General features: G+C 38.8%; 1 protein-coding gene across 10 annotated transcripts in view; it reads left to right on the top strand.

The window, feature by feature from the left end:
- TBL1X (transducin beta like 1 X-linked) overlaps positions 1 to 20,908 on the top strand; it is a 204,084-nt gene extending 183,176 nt beyond the window's left edge. For all 10 annotated transcript variants that reach the window (XM_030477273.1, XM_030477272.2, XM_030477281.1 and 7 more), the window contains 9 exons: positions 2,487 to 2,550; positions 2,651 to 2,748; positions 4,285 to 4,345; positions 8,581 to 8,702; positions 10,153 to 10,227; positions 12,851 to 12,978; positions 14,116 to 14,281; positions 15,065 to 15,166; positions 16,472 to 20,908. In XM_030477273.1, the coding sequence (XP_030333133.1) occupies positions 2,487 to 2,550; positions 2,651 to 2,748; positions 4,285 to 4,345; positions 8,581 to 8,702; positions 10,153 to 10,227; positions 12,851 to 12,978; positions 14,116 to 14,281; positions 15,065 to 15,166; positions 16,472 to 16,498 (843 nt within the window). In that variant the 3' untranslated portion in view covers positions 16,499 to 20,908. The remainder of the gene's footprint in view (positions 1 to 2,486; positions 2,551 to 2,650; positions 2,749 to 4,284; positions 4,346 to 8,580; positions 8,703 to 10,152; positions 10,228 to 12,850; positions 12,979 to 14,115; positions 14,282 to 15,064; positions 15,167 to 16,471) is intronic.
- Positions 20,909 to 21,718: the final 810 nt, after the last annotated feature.

Below are 21,718 nucleotides of genomic sequence, written 5' to 3'. Positions count from 1 at the left end.
AAGCAAAGTTTTTTCTGAAGTTGGACGATCAAGACCCTCTCTCATTTGAATTACGCTGTGCATGGCAAAACATGTTCACATTATAGTCTTTTTTATCTTGGTAGGAGCATGTGTAGTCATTCTCTTTTTACCTACGACCTCTGGGTGGAACTGTCTTTCCTGATCCCTTTTTAACTTTCATCCCGCAAAACCTTCTGTCTTAGTATGGTCCTGCCCAGAGAAGACTGAAGTGAGCATGGAGGACAGTTACTGTTAAGAATCCCCAGTGTTGGGGCGGTGTCTTTGGGCAGCTTTAAGGCTGCTTCACGTCTCCTTTCTGCCACCAAGAATTATAATAAGAACTTGCAAGACCTTGCAGGAATCTTAATTAATTTTGAGATCACTTGCTTTCTGTCTTTTTTGCTGGTATTAGTACAGATAGAGTGTTCACATTTGTCTTGGTTTTGTAGGAAAACAAATTAAAAATTAAGTACTAGAAAGAATTCTCAGCAGTTACATACAGTCTCAGTTGCTGGCCAGAGACCAAGGTTCAGTTAATCTTTACCGCAATATTTCCTTCAGGTGAGCTAGGTGCTTCACAAAAGTAAAAGATAAGGCCACCGAACAAATCAGCTTCCCCTGTGTATTTTGTATTTATTTGACACGATGAAAAAAGTTGGTGAATAGTACAGAAAGCAGAGGTAGATTAACAAAGCAAATAAAGATAAAATGCAAGAATGTTCATTACTAGTTTCCTGTAGATATCACGGTGAAGAAAAATAGTTGGGAAAAACTGAACTGAGGAGTAGGAAAAGACTAATTGAAAGAGGAAAACATGCAAAGGTACAGAACAGTTATGAGAAACATCCAAAACATATAGGGCATCCTTTAGTATTTCCTGTAGTAGTTCCTTACCTTTCCATGCGTCATTGATCATATACTTCACTTGCATTGTTCTAGTACTTAATGTAAGGAAACGTTCCTACTTTAAACACTTGAAGTGCTTCCAACTCACTTTGAGTTTTCCAAGGAATGCGAATTGCCACCACCAAATCTGGATAAACTGTACATCTAGTCCCTGAGCTTTCCTTCCATTTTCTCTTTTTGCTCTTATCACCTTTGTTCTCATCAGTGGTCCCAGTAAGGGTATATCACAGTGAAGTTGGCTTAGGTTTTGGTATTTTCCCACTACATCATTATATATTTGAGTTAAATCTACAACTACTCTGACTCACTGTTTTTGGAGGGTTGGATGGACATATGCTTTAAAGGATTATTTTATGCTTTTTCCTCGTTTTCTGTTCATGATACTAGAAATGCCATCTGCCTTTATTATTTATTTAGAACCACAATATCATCATATTTCACTGTGAAATTTTAACACTAGTGATATAAAATCGGTTCTTCTCCAATTTCTGTGATTTATGTTACAATGAGAAAGGTTATTTCTAGAGGCTGTATTCAGATTGTCTCTTGGAACAGTGGGTAGGAATCATCTCCCTTAGAAACCCATCTAAAACAGTCATCTAGACTCCTTCTAAGTCATCAAAAATAGAACCACATGCCTTCATCCTGGCAGAATCTAATGCAAATAGGATTGTGAATTACATGCCAGCGGTGGGTGATACTGTTAATTATAGAGGGAGACTAGGTTACTCTCTTAAACTAACTCCTAATTTCTGGATATCTGGAGATAAATGGAGTGAATCTCACTTCTAAACCAGGTGCTGGAATGTTTAAAGAAAATCCCAGCTCCAGTAGTACCTGTCTCACCAGATTGCAGAGTCAAGTTTCTTTTTAATTATTCTCATTCTGGCCCAATAACTCTAGCATTGTTGGCTGCACAAGAGATAGCCTTCAGTGAAGGGCTCCCTCCAGCAGAATACATGTAATCTACTGATTACAATTCCTGGGCTTTTTTTTCCTCCTGATTGGGACCCATGAATCCAACTTTTCTCAGGCTATTTGTCATGGTATTGGACCTCTGAGCATGTGTGGGAGTCCATGTTCACACAAGGAGGAAGCAACTTCTTGGTGGAAGATAGCATTCAAGGTGTTAACCATGAGTTTCGGTGGCTTAGGTGTTTAGGTCCTTCTTTCAGGTAGTATAGGTGCTTGAATTGTAGTGAACTGGGATTTAGTCAGGATTTAGATGGTCTGTTGATGTTTTGCAGGCTCTTTATGTCTAAGAAGGAGTATCTGTTATCTGGATGAATCCCATAGAATTTGTTATATCTTGTTTTCTTTTCCTAATCCTTTTGATTAAATGACTCTTATCTGATGGTGTAGCCCAGTATTTCACAATATGTTAGAGGGGTTTATTTCCTCTTTGATGTCTGCAGTAACAAGCTATAGTTTAGATCATGGTGTAATCTGTCTCAGTGTGTGGACTCAGGTTTGCCTTAAATCACAATGCACAAACCTTAAAAAAGAGAGCAAATGAAAAAGGTTGGTTGAAACAGATTTCATCTAGTATTGATCTTTGCCGTTTATATTTATCCCAACAGAGTGATGGAACACTATTGGCTACAGGCTCGTATGATGGTTTTGCAAGAATATGGACAGAAGATGGTAAGTCAAACGACATTTATTGTTCGTAAGCATCAAACAGCAGTGAACTTTAATTTGGCTTATTTGTAAACAAATTGTAATAACTTCTTCTTTATTCCAGGTAACCTTGCAAGCACCTTAGGTCAACATAAAGGTCCAATATTTGCCCTGAAATGGAACAAAAAGGGGAATTATATTTTAAGTGCTGGTGTTGATAAAGTGAGTTTTAAAAATACATTATTCTAACATATGAATGTGCTGACTCAGTGAGCTTGTGCTGCTGAATTCCACAAGATTATTTTCTTCTCCTCCAGGCATCCTAGAGAGTTTAATATGTTTTAGTGGTGTTGATTACATTTTTAAGACTGGATAAATGTGTACTATTTTTATGTAAAAGATTTTAATAGAAAAAATAATAAAAAAAAAACCCTCAATTTTCTCTCTGCCTAAAATTGCATCTTAAATGAGCCTCAGTTAAGGAAAAAATGACTTTCCAGTACTTACGTTTGTAGTTCTATCAACTAACTATTTCCAGGAAGGAAGTGATCTTAAAGATACTGCACCTTTTAGCTCATTTAATTATTGAAATGCTTTTATTTGAATAAATTATATATGGCTTCCTATGCAAATATGCAAAAATAAAAAGGCTTCCTATGCAAATAGGAACTCAAAAGCAAGCAAAACATAGTTACAGCTAAGTGCATATTAAGAGATTAAAATTAATAGATGACTGATGATGATGAGCACAAATCCATTAAAACTGAAACTGGAAAGTACACAGCATTCATCTTGGCTAACTTTCAGTGTCTAAAAATTAAACACGTATGTCATCCTTGGCCTCCTGTATAAAATTTGGAGAGAAAAATGGCATGGTTACATGGCCTATGTTACAGTGCACTAACAGTGCTTCTCTCCAGCAGCTGACAGAGGAGATCTAGGGAAACTAGCTGAGGCTTGTACATCTGATTTGTAAATTAGATTAATCCATATATATATTTTCACATACTTTTGAAAATGGAAACTTAGCTTTATTCCTTTTAATACTGGCTTATATTCAGTTGTCTCCCAATGGTAGTTCCATTATTCTGGCGAACTCAGATTCCCAGCAGTAATTCTTTAGGTGATTCATTATCGGCAAGATGAGGCATCCTTAATTTATTTTCTGGAAGCATACATTCCTAATAAATTGTCAATTCACTCAGAAGGTGGTACTGAGCTCTACACAGAAGTTGCTTATGTGTGCTGTGAGTATGGATCAAACCTGTGGTAAGGAAATTACACTTTAGTCTGTCCCACCACAGTGGTAAGAAGCAATATGTACTCTGCTACTAGATAAACATTTCACTTTTTAATTGTTTTAATTGTTAGAGATGTAGTATCATGTTGTTTGGAATAGAATTCAGCTTGCATCTTTGAAAAGGGGAAAAAGTTTTCTTTGAAGAAGGTAACTGAAGCTGCTGTAACAAAGTGCTTATTAAAAATGTGTAGTGCTGTCTTCTAGCATAATTCAGAGAGAATATGCCGTTCTTAGTAGTTATGTTACTTCCTCTCTAGGCATGGCGCTTCTTTATCAACACTTAGATTATTATTCTGTAGTATTTGGAAGTGAGTTGTGTTTTTTCAGCTGCTCAGCACACAAAGCTCTCTGCAGTCAATAATTTTATCAGTCCATTTTTTAGAGTTGCTCCACAGGGTGCTCTCTGTTTTCTCTGAGCTGAACAATCACTCTTTTTTTCTCCCTTCCTTCGGATGCAGACGACAATAATTTGGGATGCTCATACAGGAGAAGCTAAACAGCAGTTTCCTTTCCATTCAGGTAATTTCTGCATAGCTTTTGTTAGTAAAAGGAAATGCATTTTTCAATATTGTTAATATAATATATACTTTTGCAAAAAACCTGTCTGCCAGAGAGAAGTTCAAACTGAGTTTTTTGTGCTTTAACTATCCTGAGTATTGTGGCTTGTGGGTTTATTCTTTTTTTAGAAAAATGGGGTTCTGTGACAATCAGCTTTGAAAGTCAAACTGGTGCTAGGAGAGAATTTATACACCACTCATGTCTGTCTAGCTGAATGATTCTGTCATTATCTATGTGCTTGAATAGTACCAAGTGGTGATTTATGAAGAGATACTTCGAAGGAAGTGTCTAGGATCTCTTCCACTCTTTCTGCTCCTGTTCCAGTGAAGCTGACTTAAGACAGAAGCAGGCGGATCTCTCATGCAGCTTGCATTCATCACTGCAAGCAAGAAGGTCCTCAGGAATTTCTTAGCTTTAATTTTGACTTGAAGTTCTTCAGTATTTGCTTTCTCCAATCATCAGAAGTCACATGCCAACCTTGAGTTTCTAAACCTTGCTGCACTAAAACCTTACTTGGGTGGTCGTTTGTAGATCTGGTCTGCTTCAGGAAGACAGGAAATGTCTCAGATATTAAGTAATCTTGAGTAACAGGCAATCACTGACATAATCTTGAATTCACCTGAGACCAGACTTGTAAGATGATGGCTGAAAGCATGATCCAAACTGGATTAAGTTGTCATAGTGAAGAATTTTTAAGGGGCATAGTCAAATGGAGTTTGAAACCACCAAAACATTTCAGATTCTGATGCTAGAAATGTTCATCTTCCTGTGTGTTCAGTGTAACTAATCCACTTTCAAATATAGCAGGCTTTCACAAGGTGCTTAATGGCTTAAAAAGGCATATTTTACTACTAATTTTGAAACATTAATTTGAGCATGCTGTTCAGCTCAATTTCTAGCTGTTCTCATTCTCACATTTTCACAGATGTTATTAATATTCAGTAGCAATTGAAATGGTTATTCAACAGAAGACAAAGTATGTCCATGCTCATAGCAGATCCGTACTCTGCATTTTTGTCACTCATATTCTCTCTTATTAATGCAACTGTCAGTTTGGAGGAGTCATTGTCTGCTGACAGATTTTGTCACTGTGGCATTTATTCAGATTTTCTTGCTATGGCATTTATTTATCTATCAATCATAACTGTTCCACAAAAGCAAACTTTGCACTCTGTAGTGATGTAGTTAATGAGACTCTTAAGCCTTCTGATCCCTAACTATTGATGTAAGTAGTTGCAGATTCAGGACTTGGTTACCCCTTCAAAATCGTGTTCACTGACATGTAGCTGTCTTAGCAGTGAGATGCATCAAGGACACATCATTCCTCTTTTAGCAAGTTGAATAGTTAACAACATCTTTCAATGCAATATGCCAATGTCCGTTTGCATTAATAAACTTTGATAAAAATTCTTATTATGCTGTTTGTCATTGGACCATAAGACACCTCCGAAGAGGAGGTGTGGAGGAGATAATTTTGGTTTGGTTTGGTTTGGTTTTATGCATTATTTCAGAACTGTTTTCTTAGGGAAGTAAAGCAGTTAGTTATTAAGGAAATCGTTGATATGCATATGTCCTACAAAAAGCCCCTTAAAATCAGCTGGAGTCTTTGTCCTTAGGTAAGTCTAAAGCCACAAAGACCTCACCTTGTCGTCTTTGCATTGGTTATTCACCAGAACAAACAAACAGCAAATTCCTTTCCATATCTGGAATCCGAAAACCTTTTCTACACAAGGATTAAAGATGTCATTTTAACAATTAAAAGTCTAGTCTAGAGAGAGTGCATTTCCTTTAACACATACTTGTGTGGCATACTTTGCATACTTCTTTGAAGTCTGGAGATGGTTGGCCTGGGAATAACATAATTTTTTTACTCTCAGCTGCTTTACAACAACTTATTTAGTTTATACCCATATGGACAAAATTGTCATCTTAAAATACATGAGGAAGTCTCCTTTATCTAGTTCTTGAATGCCTTTGTATCGTTGATGTTCCCGTGTAACTTTAAGGGTGTATGGTCAAAATACTTAAGTATGTGGAAAAGTACCTTCTAGGGTTTCATTATACTTTGCAAAACTACTAGTCATTATAGGGCATTTGATCAAAATACGTATTCACAAAGCTTATTTCTTTAAAATGGAGTGAAATAATCTGATTTTCACATACACCGATAGATGTGGACTGATGTCTATGCATGCAAGAACAAATTGGTGAAGTGATACCATAAAAGGTATTTGTACGATCCAGTTTTAGACATCTAAGTGCTCTGAATCACTCTCTGCAGTCACTTAACTCTACCCCCTTCTAAGCCTCCAATTCTAAATTTGTCCAGAAAAAGCTTAAATTAACTGATAATTATTGTAACACTCTTATTGTTGGTATTTATTTTAGCTGCATTTTTTGAGGATTTGTTGCTGCTTTTATTAGATGACATTCTAATTGGTTTTATGCGATTGGCTAGTATACCGTCGGTTTGGAGACACTTTGGCAATTTGATTACTTGCATCAAACAACACTTTTGGTTGCCATTTTATGTAGTTACTTATCCAGTAATCTTATGATTAAATATACCAGTAAATGAATCAGTATTAATTATCAACACTCTGTGATTCAAATTATGCTACAATGCAAATCCATTGCTTTAGGTGCCAATAGCTCTCAGAAAATTTCTTTTCAACTCCTACATATCATACTAGATATTAGCCCTGAAGGCATATTGCTGTTAATAAAGATGGATTTCTGTTTGCTCTGAAACAGTAACAAAGCTTGCAGCATAAAAAGAAAGACAAACAGGCAGTTACAGGAACAAAATCCTTTACTATTTCTTGATCCCCATTCATGTTCATTGGAAAATTCAGAAGTAACCTGCCTTCCTCACAGAACTTTCCTTTGTATTTCTGCAATGTAGAAATTCCTTACCTGTCACAAAAAAAATTACTGAGCATTTTCAGTACTATTCTGAAAAATATTTGTATATGAAAGAATTTTAGTCCTCCATTCTCATTTAGACAGCTACCTGATGATTCGGAAGGTGGCGTGATCAATCTCATTTTGCGGTTCATAAAAATTATAACCGGAAAAAACATACTTAAATATAATAGGCTCAGCAGAACAGGTATCTTTTCACCCCTGTATTACAAAAGTATTTTTCTGAACGTATTTGAATAAGGCATTTCTTAGTTTCATTTTAATGTTAAACTTGCCAGAAAGAGATTCAACTTTGCTTCATATATGCTGGTCTCATTCTGGCACACTCGCTTCTTGCAGGAGCATGCTAAGAATGAAAATTTCTGTATTTTAGCAAATCTTATGTCATCCTCTGGAGGGCAGCTAAACTCAACTCTGAGCAAAAAAACAAGCAGCAGTCGTAGAAACAGAATCAAGCTGTATGTCAGGAGTTTCCTCCTACTCCAGAACATGCTTTTAGTCTACAGTGACATGCTGTAAAAATTTGTTGGGGTTCTTCCTCACTCTTTTTGCAAAGTGTGTGTGTTACACGCAGGCGCTAGTTAAATGTTCATGGGCTAACTATGTACAAAGTTTCATCAGTTCAGTCCTACTTGATGCCAAACCTTCTAGAGAAACTCTTCCTCTCATTTCAGATCAGCTTGATCAATGTACCTATCTTAAATCAATTCCCAACCAAATTAAACTGGGTGCAGGTATTATTAATCCAAGTGTCTGCACAGAACAATAGGTTTTTATCGGTGGTTACATAAAGCTAGTGCAAAGGAATTACCTTTGCACTAAGGAGCCACCTGCTCCTTCTCTTTCCCATGTGTCTGGCATTTACAGGAACATTTTTTCTAATCCGGGGGTGGGGGGGGGATTGGTTAGTTTTCTTCCAGGTTCTTCACTGAACTGGCTTATAGAGGAATGAATGGTAGAGGTGGCCCAAAAACTGTATGTAGCTGGGAGCTGGGAAGGTAGAGGTAGATTGTTTTGCCCCCTTGTATGTAACTTAACCCAAAAGATTCTCATAAACGCATGCCATGCAAAGCATACAAATTATCCACTGCAAGAATAAAAATAATTTGTGCCCTTCAGACAGTCCCTATCATCCCTGTAATTGGTACTAGGTGACAGGCCAAGAACTAGATTTTAGTCTGATCCAGATAGGTGACAGGAAGAAAATTATTTGGGATAGCTGTTTCTTTGCTGTGTTCCCTGATGTTCCTTCCATTGTTTGTATTTCACAGCTCCTGCTCTGGATGTAGACTGGCAGAACAACACTACTTTTGCCTCCTGCAGCACTGACATGTGCATTCATGTATGCAGACTTGGCTGTGATCGCCCTGTTAAAACCTTTCAAGGACACACAGTAAGTTTAAGAAGTCAAAAATGTTAGTAATAAAGTTGCAGCAGCATGTTGTGGCAGATGATGTGTTAGCAGGGTGTGCTCTAGCACCAAAGGTATTACATCCCATTGCTTCCTTGAAACCATGTTCCTTGGGAATGATTCACTGCCTGTGAGAAGGGATAAACTGTTCTAAATCACCATAGGAGGCAAAACCTGCAGCTTAAACAGTGAGACTATTTATATGTAGCATGAGCTGCAGACTAAGGGCACATTAATAAATATGATTTTGTTTTCCGCTGGTTAATTTCCTTTAGTAAATGAGAACTATGAATAAGGAGAGAACAATTTATCTCCAGCCATTGTTCAGATTTAGAATCAATTTAATCGAATAAGTTCTATTTAAGATGCATTTCCCCGCTCCTTTCCTGGTGGTATTTAATGACTGTCAAAGGCTAGTTTTTCTAGCTCTGATTCATGAGAAAACTGCTATCATATTCTGACCTGTAATTTAGAAATTAACTTCCAGAACCTGCTATCTCCCCAGTGAGGAAAAGTTGTCCATTTGGAGACCTTTATCTAGTCTATGGTTAAACTGATATTTCATGACAGGTTGTACATTCCTAGCAACAGACTGATACTTTTTATATGAAATGCACCATTTTGCCAATGATCCAAATTTTTACTTCAAATGACTGTATAGTTGCTTTTAATTATGACTGAAACATGTCAAATGGATGAAGCAAAAATCTACATACTTTCCAGAATTATTTTCACTGAGACCCTGAGCCAATTTATGTTTTAAAAAAAAAGCAGTCTTTCCCTTTATGAAATGCTTCTTTTCTCCATATATATGACCCTCAAAAAAAGCACAGAAAACGTACTGGCTACCAACTAGGTAGTCAACTAGGCTTAGTTAATTACAAAGTGCTAGAAAGATTGATAGAGAAAGCATGATAAACTATTCAATATTACGTCCCGGATTTCATTTACACATACACCTCTCTTTAGAGAGACCAGCACTGTTGTAGAGCTGCAATACTAGGAATTATAAGCTCCACAAAACTTTACATTCCACCAGTATTTTCTATCTAAAATTTGTATCTCTGAGCTCTACGGAATATTAACCAAAGAAAAAGTAATTTAATGTTGTATCTTCAATCTGCGTGGTTTGAAGGTTTATTAAAATCTTACCATATGAGAAATGGGTATGAGAGACTTTGTGCCAGAACACGTATCAAAAGACTGATTGTGTGTGTTGTTCACAAACACAAAATGGTTACCATTTCTAAATGACACTTAAATAACATGTTATGGAAGCAGCGCTGCTTTTCTTCACCCATAAAGCAACCAGGGCTGTAATTTGTGGTGGAACTTGTTGCATGCACAAGCCTTGAGTGCCCTCTGCTGGGTGCCCAGTACATTGCAGGTACCCGGAATATTTGCTTATTAATGAAAACACTCTTTATTTCAGAACGAGGTTAATGCAATCAAATGGGACCCATCTGGCATGCTATTAGCATCTTGCTCCGATGACATGACATTAAAGGTAATATCATTTCCATTCCTGCTGTTCAAAAAGTAAAGAGAAAAATTATATCTATTTTTTAATCTTCTCCAGGATGATGGTACTGTGTCACTTAAAGGTCTGCATGAACAATAGTTCATTTTGTCCCATAGTTCTTAAAGCCAATCTAAAAAATGGAACGCGGAGAAGCAGGTAGTGGAAAAGCTGAGACATCCTATCCACATAAGTGTTACATGGCTGATGTCACTGTCACAGAGTAGTCATAGTTTATATATACAGGGATATACAGCTGCTTGCCTGTTAACAGAAGCATAATACCTATTCTAAGAAGCAGTATATTGTTTATACTTTGAAAATAATATAAAAATAAAAGAATTTTCTTTCCTTTTAGAGTCTTTTTTCTGAAAGTAATTGCATTGGAGCCATTTGATTTTATTTCTTTTAAATAGTCTCGGACTAAGCAATGGAACACCACATATATATTCAGAGTCCACCAAAAATTTGAATTGCTCTCCGAAGATGCCTGTCGTTATCCATTCTGTATGGGAAGCATTAGGCACCTCCACTGCTGATGTACATACCTCTGCTAGGTGCCTGAAGTTAGGTGGAATGAATCTGGATTCTGGCTCACAGGCAGCATAAGCTGCTTTACCAGCACACCTGGGCCATTGTGCTGCACCAGGGCAGTATTGCTAATACAGGGGAAGTCTGGGCTTGCAGAAATACTTTTCACAATAGAGCTTTTCCAGCCCAAACTCCTCTCACTCTTATTCTCCATTCCCAGCCACACTGAATGAAGGCCATGCCTCTGTAGGAATAGCTCTATGTTTTAACAGCAAAGACCTCCTGCTGGACTGTCGATTTATTCTGGTTCCTTGAGCAAAGCAAACATCCCAGGAAAGATTTGGTTTTATGGATAGAATTGTACCAGTAGTAGTTTCCTCATAGTATTGTTACATTAATTAAGGCTCATACCTCTTTCCACTGCTGATTGACACAGCTGAAGCAAGAGAAGTTTCTAGCATGCACACAGCCTGTGTATAAGAAATGGAACTGAGAGAGCAGCAGAACTTGGAGAGCTAAGTGAACATCAGTGTTATGAATATTTCTGCTTCATAGGTAGCCTGACTTCTGCTCAGTTCTACTCTGTCTTTGCCACATAATCCACTGGAGTTTTCATCACTCCATATTCTAGCTGTTTTTTCACGGACTACTGACAGAACTGGAAATTCACAGAAAATAGGGCTAGAAGAGACTGAAAGAGAGCCCCTTGTCTATTATGCTGCCACAAAGCAGTACTGCAGTAACCATTATTGTCCTGCTTTAAACATGCTCACCCGGTGGTAGCACATTTTATTCATGCGCACTTGCATGCTTTGTTTTAAAAACCACTGTCGCTCAGTGGTGTTGGTACCAGTTCAGATTTCTGACCACCGAATTTGGCACAAGAGCTAATGGTTTGCTATCCCTGGCCTTGCCTGTTTTTAAAAACCTTCTGTGATGGAGACTGCAAATCCTCTTCAGGCAATTATTCTTCTTCCTTTTTCTTTGGAAATCAGTCTTCTCTGGCTTCTTTTTCTTATCTTTTACTGGAGTTCTTGATATTTTCTTACAACTCCTCAGAACATGTTGCCTGCTGGCCATACAACATGGCTAAGCTTTGAGTAACATTTCCAAAAGCAGACTGAGGTATGATGATGAAAACAGTGATTTAAATCATTACATTTTTGATATCTCTGTGAAACTGACTGACTAAATTTGAGTTATTTTTCCTGCTGTGAATTAGTTTCATTTTATTTTCCTAGCTGAAGAAAAGATGTACTAAAGTTTTCACAAGGGCATGTAGTGATGGGACAAGGGAGAATGGCTTTACAGTGAAAGAGGGAAGATTCAGATTAGATATTAGGAAAAAAATCTTCACTATGAGGGTGGTGAGACACTGGCACAGGTTGCCCAGAGAAGCTGTGGCTGCCTCATCCCTGTCAGTGTTCAAGGCCGGGTTGGACGGGGCTTTGAGCAACCTGGTCTAGTGGAAGGTGTCCCTGCCCATGGCAGGGGGTTGGAACTGGATGATCTCTAAGGTCCCTTCCAACCCAAACCATTGTTCAATGGTTCTATAAATTACCTGTCATCTTTTTTGAGCATATTTTTTATCTCACGCTGACGTATTTGGCCATGTTACACTGCATAAATAGCTGATCATCTTACATCATCTATGCCATTAAAAACAAATGGAGTTTAGGAGGAAAAGGAAAATTTTACTGGCAAAGAGAAAATTACGAGGTTCTAAGCAGTTATTGAAACTTTCTTTTCCTTCTTTAAAATGACTGTTGTTGCAACGTGATGAAGTTAAACTTCTCTAAATAGAGTAATTTAAGCTTCTGCATGAAACTAGAGTTACAGGCTATGGGCAGTACAGCAACTATTTAGTTCTTCTTATCTATTGAATAAATACTATTAAATGTTTAGCTCTTTCCCCTAATGGGGTTAGTCTAATGTGTGTGCCAAACTGTTGCATTAATAAATTATGCATGTGGGTCAAGGTCTTGAACAAATGGTAAGAATAACATAGAACTGAAATAATTCAGCTGAGATCATGTTAGTAATGCTGCCATTTTTCCCTTTTATAATTATTCTGACTTAGATTTGGAGTATGAAGCAAGATACTTGTGTACATGATCTTCAGGCTCACAGCAAAGAGATTTATACTATCAAATGGAGTCCTACAGGACCAGGCACCAGCAACCCAAACTCCAACATCATGTTAGCAAGGTAAAAAATACACCTCCTTCTGTTGCTGCCAGGAAGAAGGATCATCTTTCTGACATATAAACCTACTGTCACATTGCCATCAACCTTCCTCCAGACAATTCCAGTAAAAAGTACCTGTGTTCATAAATCAGATGGGTGGATAAAAAGGGAAAGGAATCATACCTGAAAAAGGAAGAAGAAAAAGAAAGAACATTGAGTCGTATGATACTTAACTTTTCAGCTGCCTTGATAAAAAGATTCCAAATTTGGCATTGCACCTTCACATCATCCAGCATCCGGTTGTTATGAATGAAAGTACTTAATGAGGCAGATGGCAGCCTAGTCAGCCAGTCGGAATGTGTTCTAACTAGGGTCATGCGGCTCACCTGGGCAGAGACCGACAACTCTTATAGCCTTGTTAACTAACAGAGAAAAGCTGGGATAATCTTTAAAATTCCACTTGAAAAATCTGTTCAAAATTCTTCGAGTTTAGGAAGTACATTCACTCGTAGAATGCCAAATGATGGCAGTAGCATGGGATTATCAAATTAGTTCATGGTGTATGCAGTCTGGGGAGGAGTTTTACTCCTTAGACTGGGAGTAGGCAGGGAAGAACTTCACTTTCTTAGAGTAGTTCTTTTATTGTCATTTTTAATACCAATTATTTCCTTTGCCTTTCTCTAAGCCCACAACTTGGGATTTAGATTGAGTGTAGCAAAAACCAGCACTGAAACAAAGTGAAAAGAACCACAGTTCTAGCGAATTATAGAATGCTAATTCATTAAATAATGCAAATCCATTAGGAATAAGATCTTTCTGGAACCATTTATCCTGTTAATGACAATATATATTTGATCTTTCTGAATAATGGCAGGTAGAATCTCAAAAGGAGGGAGCTTGGCCCTCTAAGGGCTAGTGATGTGATCCTACATAGACTCAAAGGGTCCTCATACAAGAATTCAGTTCTGTAGATACAGTTCTTGTCATAAAAACCGTAAAGGCTATAGTGCCTATTGGCTTTTCTGTTTGAAATGTTGTTTATTGCTTAGCCAAGGGAAGAAAAACAAACAAGTGTTATTCTATGAAGTTTACAGTATCAAACTACGAATTGATAAACACCCAAATTAAGACATGTTTGTGTTTGAATGCTTCTTGCAGTGCTTCGTTTGATTCCACCGTTCGGCTGTGGGACGTTGACCGAGGAGTCTGCATTCATACGTTAACAAAACATCAAGAGCCGGTCTACAGTGTAGCTTTTAGTCCTGATGGAAAATATCTAGCCAGTGGGTCCTTTGACAAATGTGTCCATATATGGAATACTCAGGTACTGTTTTGCTTCATGTGAAGCACATCTGGTTCAAATGACACATTAATAGCAAAAGCTTAAATGGAAAGTATGTGTATCTCTGTAGCATATGGCCTGCCAGCCAAGGTGAACCTTATCATATTGGCTCATACAAATCCCAGCATAACAGTTGAGTCACTCAGGTGGAGTGAGGTGGCTGCCCAGAACATTCTGCTTAGGCTTCTTTGTGTGCTAAAACACCTAGCATACTGGAAAATAGGTACATTATGATGTGCCATTAGCTCCATGAAGCAAAGACATGGATAGATTCTTAGACATAAGGGATACTTTTATTCAGTAACAAGCTGAGTTCAGTTGTGAGTCTGATGCACCTGGCTTATACTTTGTGATGAGGGAATGATAGGTACAAAGGGTGTACAGGCTGGGAACTGGGGATATTTTGGGGAAATGTGGGACATAATTTCACAGATTTAATTATCTATACTGATGCTTCACAGTCTGAATTAACAATAAACTTTAGAGAAGATCACCTCAGCCTAACTTCCCAGGCCTTTACTGTTACAGAGTTGACAAAAACAGACATCTGAGAATCCTAGTGTAAATTGCTTTCTGCAGGAGCCTGTTTCTTTTCATTATCAGCAACCAGTTTCCTAACTTAGGCACCTTAGGGAGATGACCATAACTGGGTGATGTGATAGCTTCCTTTCACCACCACTCTCTTCTTTTTAATGTAGTGCCAAGTGACAGAGAAAAAGAGCTGAACTTCCATATCAAATGTTTGCATACTGTTTTGCTTTGTAGAGTGGAACTCTAGTACATAGCTACCGAGGCACCGGGGGCATCTTTGAAGTCTGCTGGAATGCTAGAGGAGACAAAGTGGGAGCAAGTGCATCAGACGGATCGGTAAGGAGCTTTACACATTGTAAATGGTGGGTGGAGATCACTCTTCTGGAGAGCATCAACAAAAAACGTACATGCCGTATTAACTCCTGTGGACAGAGCTGAAGGTGTAGGCAGCTGAAGACATAAATAAGTAGCTCTGTGAAGTACATTAAAAATGCTCCTGTTTTGAAAGAAGCAGGTGGTGTTCCTATTGGAAATGAAGAATGTTTGTGGAATAGGTGAATGTTGCTGAAGATGGGAATGACTTTTAAATACATATTTGATAAGAACAACAGTAGTGTTGTTCATATCATTATTTATCTCATCTGTCAATTTTTAATGAAGCTGAGATCACAGCAGTCCACTCTCTAATAAACAGTTATCCTGGGGTTTTTAGGGTTTTGTCCCACAGAAGTGTACCCTTGAGTAGTATCTAAAGGAAGACTTTTTCAGCATGATGCCCAAAGATTTCATTGCACGGTAAAGGAAAAGTATTGCAATAGAGATAGATACTGATTATTCATTACTATTTTTCTTGTTAATGTTACTTTTAAAAAATTTCAATTGTAGCATGATCAGCTTATGAATGATAGACTCGTAAAATGGTTTGGGTTGGAAGGGACCTTAAAGCTCACCTATTTCCACCCCCCCTGCCACAGGCAGGGACACCTTCCACTAGACCAGGTTGCTCCAAGTCCCGTCCAACCTGGCCGTGAACACTGCCAGGGATGGGGCAGCCACAGCTTCTCTGGGCAATGCACAGATGTTATAACACACTCTACAGCCTTTTAAAATAACTCTTCTAGATGTCCGGCTGGCATAACTACTTTAGAGCAGTACTTTTCGTCTAGTTTTGACAAAGGATACACCTATGACATGGTTCAGTTTCTTGAGCTTAGTTATATCATCTGAGATGGTGCCATGCCTGCCTTCCAACAGCTGCTCCAAATGGTCGCGTGTCCACTCTCAGTCCTGTGTCATGCCTGCCAGGCCTGCATCTACTTTAGATATATTTCAGAAATGGAAGTGGATGCCGTATTTTGGCAACCAAAAAGAGCCCACAGTCTTATCTGGGATGTGCCACCAAAATGTTTGCTTGTAGTTCAGTGAAAGCCCAGCTAAATGTCAAATGTGTGGTTTTCACTTGGGTTTTCTTCCATGTTAGTTTGTTCCCTTACTTGTGTGCATGCAAACAGGTACCCGATACAGGCTGATTTGAGGCTGGTGAGTGTAACATACTGATCAGCTCTGTACAGGGCTGTATATGAATAGGACTTCCACATCACCTTCAGAAATGGTTCTTAATGCTGAGTCTTTTCTCTCCAGGTTTGTGTTCTAGATCTGCGGAAGTAAAAGTGAAATGTTTTAGAAGAAATTTCAAATGGACCAGCAGTGAATGTGTGGGGAGAAGCACTCTTCAAAACTATTCTTAACAGCTCCAGAACTGTACGAACTTGAACAAAGTTAGAGTGTACCGTGAAACCAACTCTCCCTGGCCACAGGTGTCTAGTATTTTGTCCGTAACCTTCATCAAGGAGTAAAAACGCAGTCACTTCAGAGGGGGAGGGAATGGTTTCCACCTGGAACATTGAGCCTTGGAAGCACGAAGCCACCAGCTGGGCATTGCACTGTTTGGTTTGCGTCTGAGAACTTGCTCTGATGGCTGGGTAAAAAAAAAAAAAAAAAAAAAAAAAGCTGTGCCAAAAAAAAAATTAATAAAAAAAAAGAAAAAAAAAAAAAAAAAGAGAAAAATGCTGTGATAAACCAAAAGGGAAAAAAAAATCCTCCTCCATGCGGTGTTGTATTTTTTCCTTCCAATTTGGACACTACAGTTGCTCTCCCAAAGGACGTTCAAAGACCAGTTTGTACTGATGAAATGCTCAACTTTGTAATCACAACACTTTCTATTTTCTAGACTACTTTTTTTGTTCAGTGGTTTTTTCTATCAGCTGGAATATTGCAGCCTGGAGGATCCCAGGCTTAGGATGAAACTTTTGTTTTCCTTTTATTTCTCCCTTCCACTCCCAATTTCTCCTTCCTTTTTTTCTCCTCTTTCTTCTTACCCTTTCATTGGTTTTTTTGTTCTTTTTTCCCTGTATGCCCATAGTAGATGCAGCCAGGTGGACATGACAATGAAAATTTTTGACAGACTGCTTCTCCTCTCTTCTCTCTTCCTTTCCTTTTCTTTCTCTCCATTTAAAAGAAAAACAAATCCTCCATGCTTCAGATCTTAGCGTCTCAAGGGCACTTTCAGCAAATTGTGTAATAAGTGCTTTATATAAGAATGCAGTGCTGGGGAAGATTTTTACAGGAGAAAGATGACTTTTAACAGAAAGAACCCAGTGTATTTTTGGAAAAAAAATATTTTTTATGTTAAACAGTTTTAAAAGCCTAAAATGGCCACCAAATGTAGACCAGTTGTGTAATTCAAGCAAGAAGAATGACACAGTCCGAGGAACATGAAAGGTGCAGTATCCTTTTTCTCTTCTCTCTCAGAAAGTGCTCTAAGAAAAAATGCCATTTGATACAATAAATGCCAGTCATTTACTAAGAGTCCTCTTCCAGCAGCCAGCCATTTATATACAGTCTCATTTCATTTTTGTGACAGTTTGATGATGTACACTTATTAAAAGGGATCCATAAGTTTGAGACTATAAATAGAGCATTCATTTTCTTGAGTCCATGCTTTCATTTATCCTCAGTAACCAGGGGAAAATGTTTGTGTATCTTCTTTCCTGTAGAGATAGTTCAAATTTCATACAGAACATGGGATTGGCTGCCCATGGCCTTGCTGAGCAATGCTGTCCTCCACTATTCATTCTACTCGGCTTTTTCTATTCCAGAAAGTCAGTGGGATTTTACCACTGACTTAAAGAGACCAGTTGAACCAAGATATATTGACTGCCTCTGTCACAGCTGAAAAATGGACTCTTGCCAAGCTCCTGTCCATCCATGGTCAGCACACACCTAGAAGCAGGCTTTTGCATTGCATCTGGCAGTATGTGGTGCTGCCCTCACCCTCAGTTGTGCATGTGCTCTGTGCTACAAGGAAAGCTCTGGATCTGCTCTTTTCTCACCTTTCTGTTCACTGTCTGCCCAGACAGGTTCAGCCTTGAGGGTGTCCTCAGTGTGGTGCTCAGAAGACAACATAGGACTCTCCATTAGGTGGGGACACGATAAAAGATATCTAAATTTTATCTCAACATATGTACCACTTAAAGTTATAGTGGGTGAAATGATCGGAATGGCGAGAAAGATTTCCAAAGCACCACCTATTCACTTTGGACAAGATTTCCTTACTGCAAGCTAGACATGGCAGCGATGCCTGCTGAAGACTGCATTACTCTAAGAGCAAACACTGGATGCCAAGAAGGATGCACAGGCAGAGTGTACAGAAAATGCTGTAAGCTATAAAGCAATTTTAGGAGGGTGGCTGCTGTTGCTTAGACAAATCCTCAAAACTGGCCAAGTGAAGCAGGAGTCTTCTCTAGCCCCCAGACTAGGCTAGGATTTGTAGGAGAGAGAAAAACAAGTGAGCAGAGAACGCCCTTAACATCATGTAGTACCTTCCTGCCCAAAGTCACTATTTCCGTAACACGGGATCTTCCCTTTGATCTGACCACAGCTGTTGAAGTGGTGATGTGATCTGAACAACAAACATAAAACCAGAGCCCTAGGACCGAACTGGTGGTATAAGACCTGCCAAGAACCACGGCATCACCATGGCATCATGGAATCCGTACGGCATTTCTTCTCCTGTGTTTTCCTCTTTTTATGCTTGCATCTGTACAGTATCTTAGTCCTTCCAGTAGAACTAGCCACTGCCAGCTTCAGCTGCATTTCTTAGAGATGCATTTGGAAAGGAGACAAGAATGAAAAGAAATAACTGTTAGAAAGGTTACTTAGTCCTAAGGTGAAAACGTGGGATTTTGGTTATTAATGACAGTTAGGCTTGTTTGTAATTTATGTCAAAGAACTGGACCCTAGAAGGCATCAAGGATTATTTTTGGAGTTAAATGCATTTATGTGTTGGTTTTAATTTTCTGCTCCAAGAACATGGGCTGTAGATGATCATGTGGCAGTTTTGTACTGGTTTATAATAACCATGTGTACCTACTGATTTAAAGTCACTACTTATAAAAAAGACTCATTGTTCAGAGACTTGAATTTGAATACAAAGGTTTAACGTGGTTTTATAAAGCATGGTTGGGTCAATTATTCGATTACAGTCATTGTGTGTACACGGTTAACTTCCTAAGCTGCTTTTGGTGGCATTTCTGAGAGTAACACACAGAAGCTCCCGGTCTGCAGGCAGCGGAGGGCAGCGTGGATGGGCCCTGGCCTTGCCTCTGTCCGTTGAGCAGCGACTGAATAGGCCAGACCTCAGGATTTGAAGAGATGAGGTTGCTCAGTCCGAGTTCAACGACACCGTATGGCTGGCTGGCTACAGAGACCGTGCTCCGTGGTCGTTCCCGGGATAGCTGCTGCAGATAACTCAGCAGTGTCCATGATGCCTGTTTCTTTTTCCATGTTTCCTTTCCTCTGCCTGCCTACATGGAGGTAAGAAGCCAAGAGAAAAAAGAATTTGAAATCAGTTGGTTTGCAAAGCCCACATATGAGAGAAGCTGCTGGTCTAGAGAGTTTTCTCTACAGACCATCAGATTTGAAAGCAGCATATGTGAGAAGGTAGGGAAATTCACTTTTCTTTCCCTCTCCAAGACCGTAAAGACTGGATAATCCTCAGAGATGCTGCAGTAGAGAGTTTTCAGCTGAAGTGAGGGCATCTGTTAAGGAAGGCTGAAGATGTAGCTGCGGAAGTTAATTCTAGCCTAAGGAGCTGGTTTCTTTAGGAGGTGGGCAGTGGGAAAGAGGCTTTTCCAGGCTGTACTTCAATGTGAAAGCCTACACCCGCAGAACTGCCCTCGTGGGAGCTCTCACTTTCCTCCACTGCGGCATCCCCTGGCTCCCCCATGACTGAACAGCAGGAAGCAACGGGCTGGTGGACGTCGCCTTTTTCATGCAATATTTTGGTGATTTTCTTTCTAGTTCTTCGTAACAGAAGAGAAATTGAGAAACCGAAGTGACCAAACAGGATTCTGAAGCCATCCAAGGACTTCCTGGGTGTTTGTCGTTGCTGGCTGTCTGGAACTGGCCTGAAAGTGAAAAAACGTTACTGAAAAATCACACAACTCTGTGGGTTAGAAGGATACTGAATCTTTTATGTAGAAAACACTGGGTCCCTTATGGGGCACTAAAGGGCCTGACTTACAGGGTTATACACACATTAACCCCATGCTACATCTTAGAAATTTCCTTTTAATTTGTTTAAAAAAAAGAAAAAGAAAAAAATAGCTAATTTTAGAGCCAAGTGAAGTGCACTTTGTCAAATGTAAGGGTCTGCTTTGTTTTTGGGTTTCTTTTTCTTTCCCCCTTTTTAATTTTTCCTCCTTTTTTTCCTCTTTTTGCCTTTTTAAAAGATGTGGTTCTTTGTCAATTGCAGAAATGTTCTTTCAGCCACTCACTGAAATTCTGAATTCTGGCTTCTGCAGTTTTTATTGTCTGTGTCAGACTTGCAGCCAGACTTGGTTCTCATTTCAGCATTTCCCAGGTTCTGTTGAAACAACATCCACCCTTACTTTGTTTCTCCCCACCCACACTTTCTTCAAATTCACCTTGTGTATTGTAGCTCATTTGTTTTAAGGAGAGAATCAACAGATCATATTCAGTGTCTTGAATAAATTGCTATATTTTGATATTAGAGAATTCTGTGCGTGTTGTTCCTTATTCTTTTCTGGCTATTTTGCATCCTGTGCTTAAGAGCTGGGATTGGGTGACTTTAAGTTATAACATGGTATCATGATTTAAAGGATTGCCTGGCCCACAGGCAAGATTGTGGCCATGGGTTCATAGGGTTTTGTAATACACAAGGGCAGTGAGGCTTTATCCTCTAAATTTTCGTTACTACAGATGACCACACATACCACACAAATACCACCATTAGCAAGTATACCTAAGATGAAGAAAGCAAATACGTATATATGTATATCAAGCTATTATAAAGTAGAATCTGCAAGTGATAGTAAAGCAGCAATCTATAATATAGGAGCAGTTAATTATAGCAACAATGGATTATAGCAGCAGTAATATAACTCAATAATAGCAGCAATGAAGTGTGTGTGTATGTACATATATATGTATATTACAGGTTACAACAAAGTTATTATTAGTGAAACAAACCAATAATGTAGCAGCAGATACAGCAGGTTACCTTATGTATCTAGGTGCACCAAGCACATTCCACAGATGTGGGAAGGGAGCCAATGATCTCGAAGTTGGGAGGACAAAGCAGATAGGCCCCAGATGTGGCTTCCATGAGGGAACAGGGGAACAACAGGTGGAGTCATAGAGACATAAGAGGGTGTAGGACACCACCATTTCAAGCAGCCAGCAGATGCTTTTAATTTCTGGGTTTGACCTGGAAGAGCCTGCAGATGATGATTTCTGTTCTCTCAGACCAGTGTTTATTTTTCAGGACTTTTCCTGTTCTTGCAGTTAGAAGAGCCAATGGCAGTT

Source organism: Strigops habroptila, chromosome 2, assembly GCF_004027225.2.
Source record: "Strigops habroptila isolate Jane chromosome 2, bStrHab1.2.pri, whole genome shotgun sequence".
NCBI classification, from domain to species: Eukaryota; Metazoa; Chordata; class Aves; order Psittaciformes; family Psittacidae; genus Strigops; species Strigops habroptila.
This window is presented reverse-complemented; position numbering and strand designations above follow the sequence as displayed.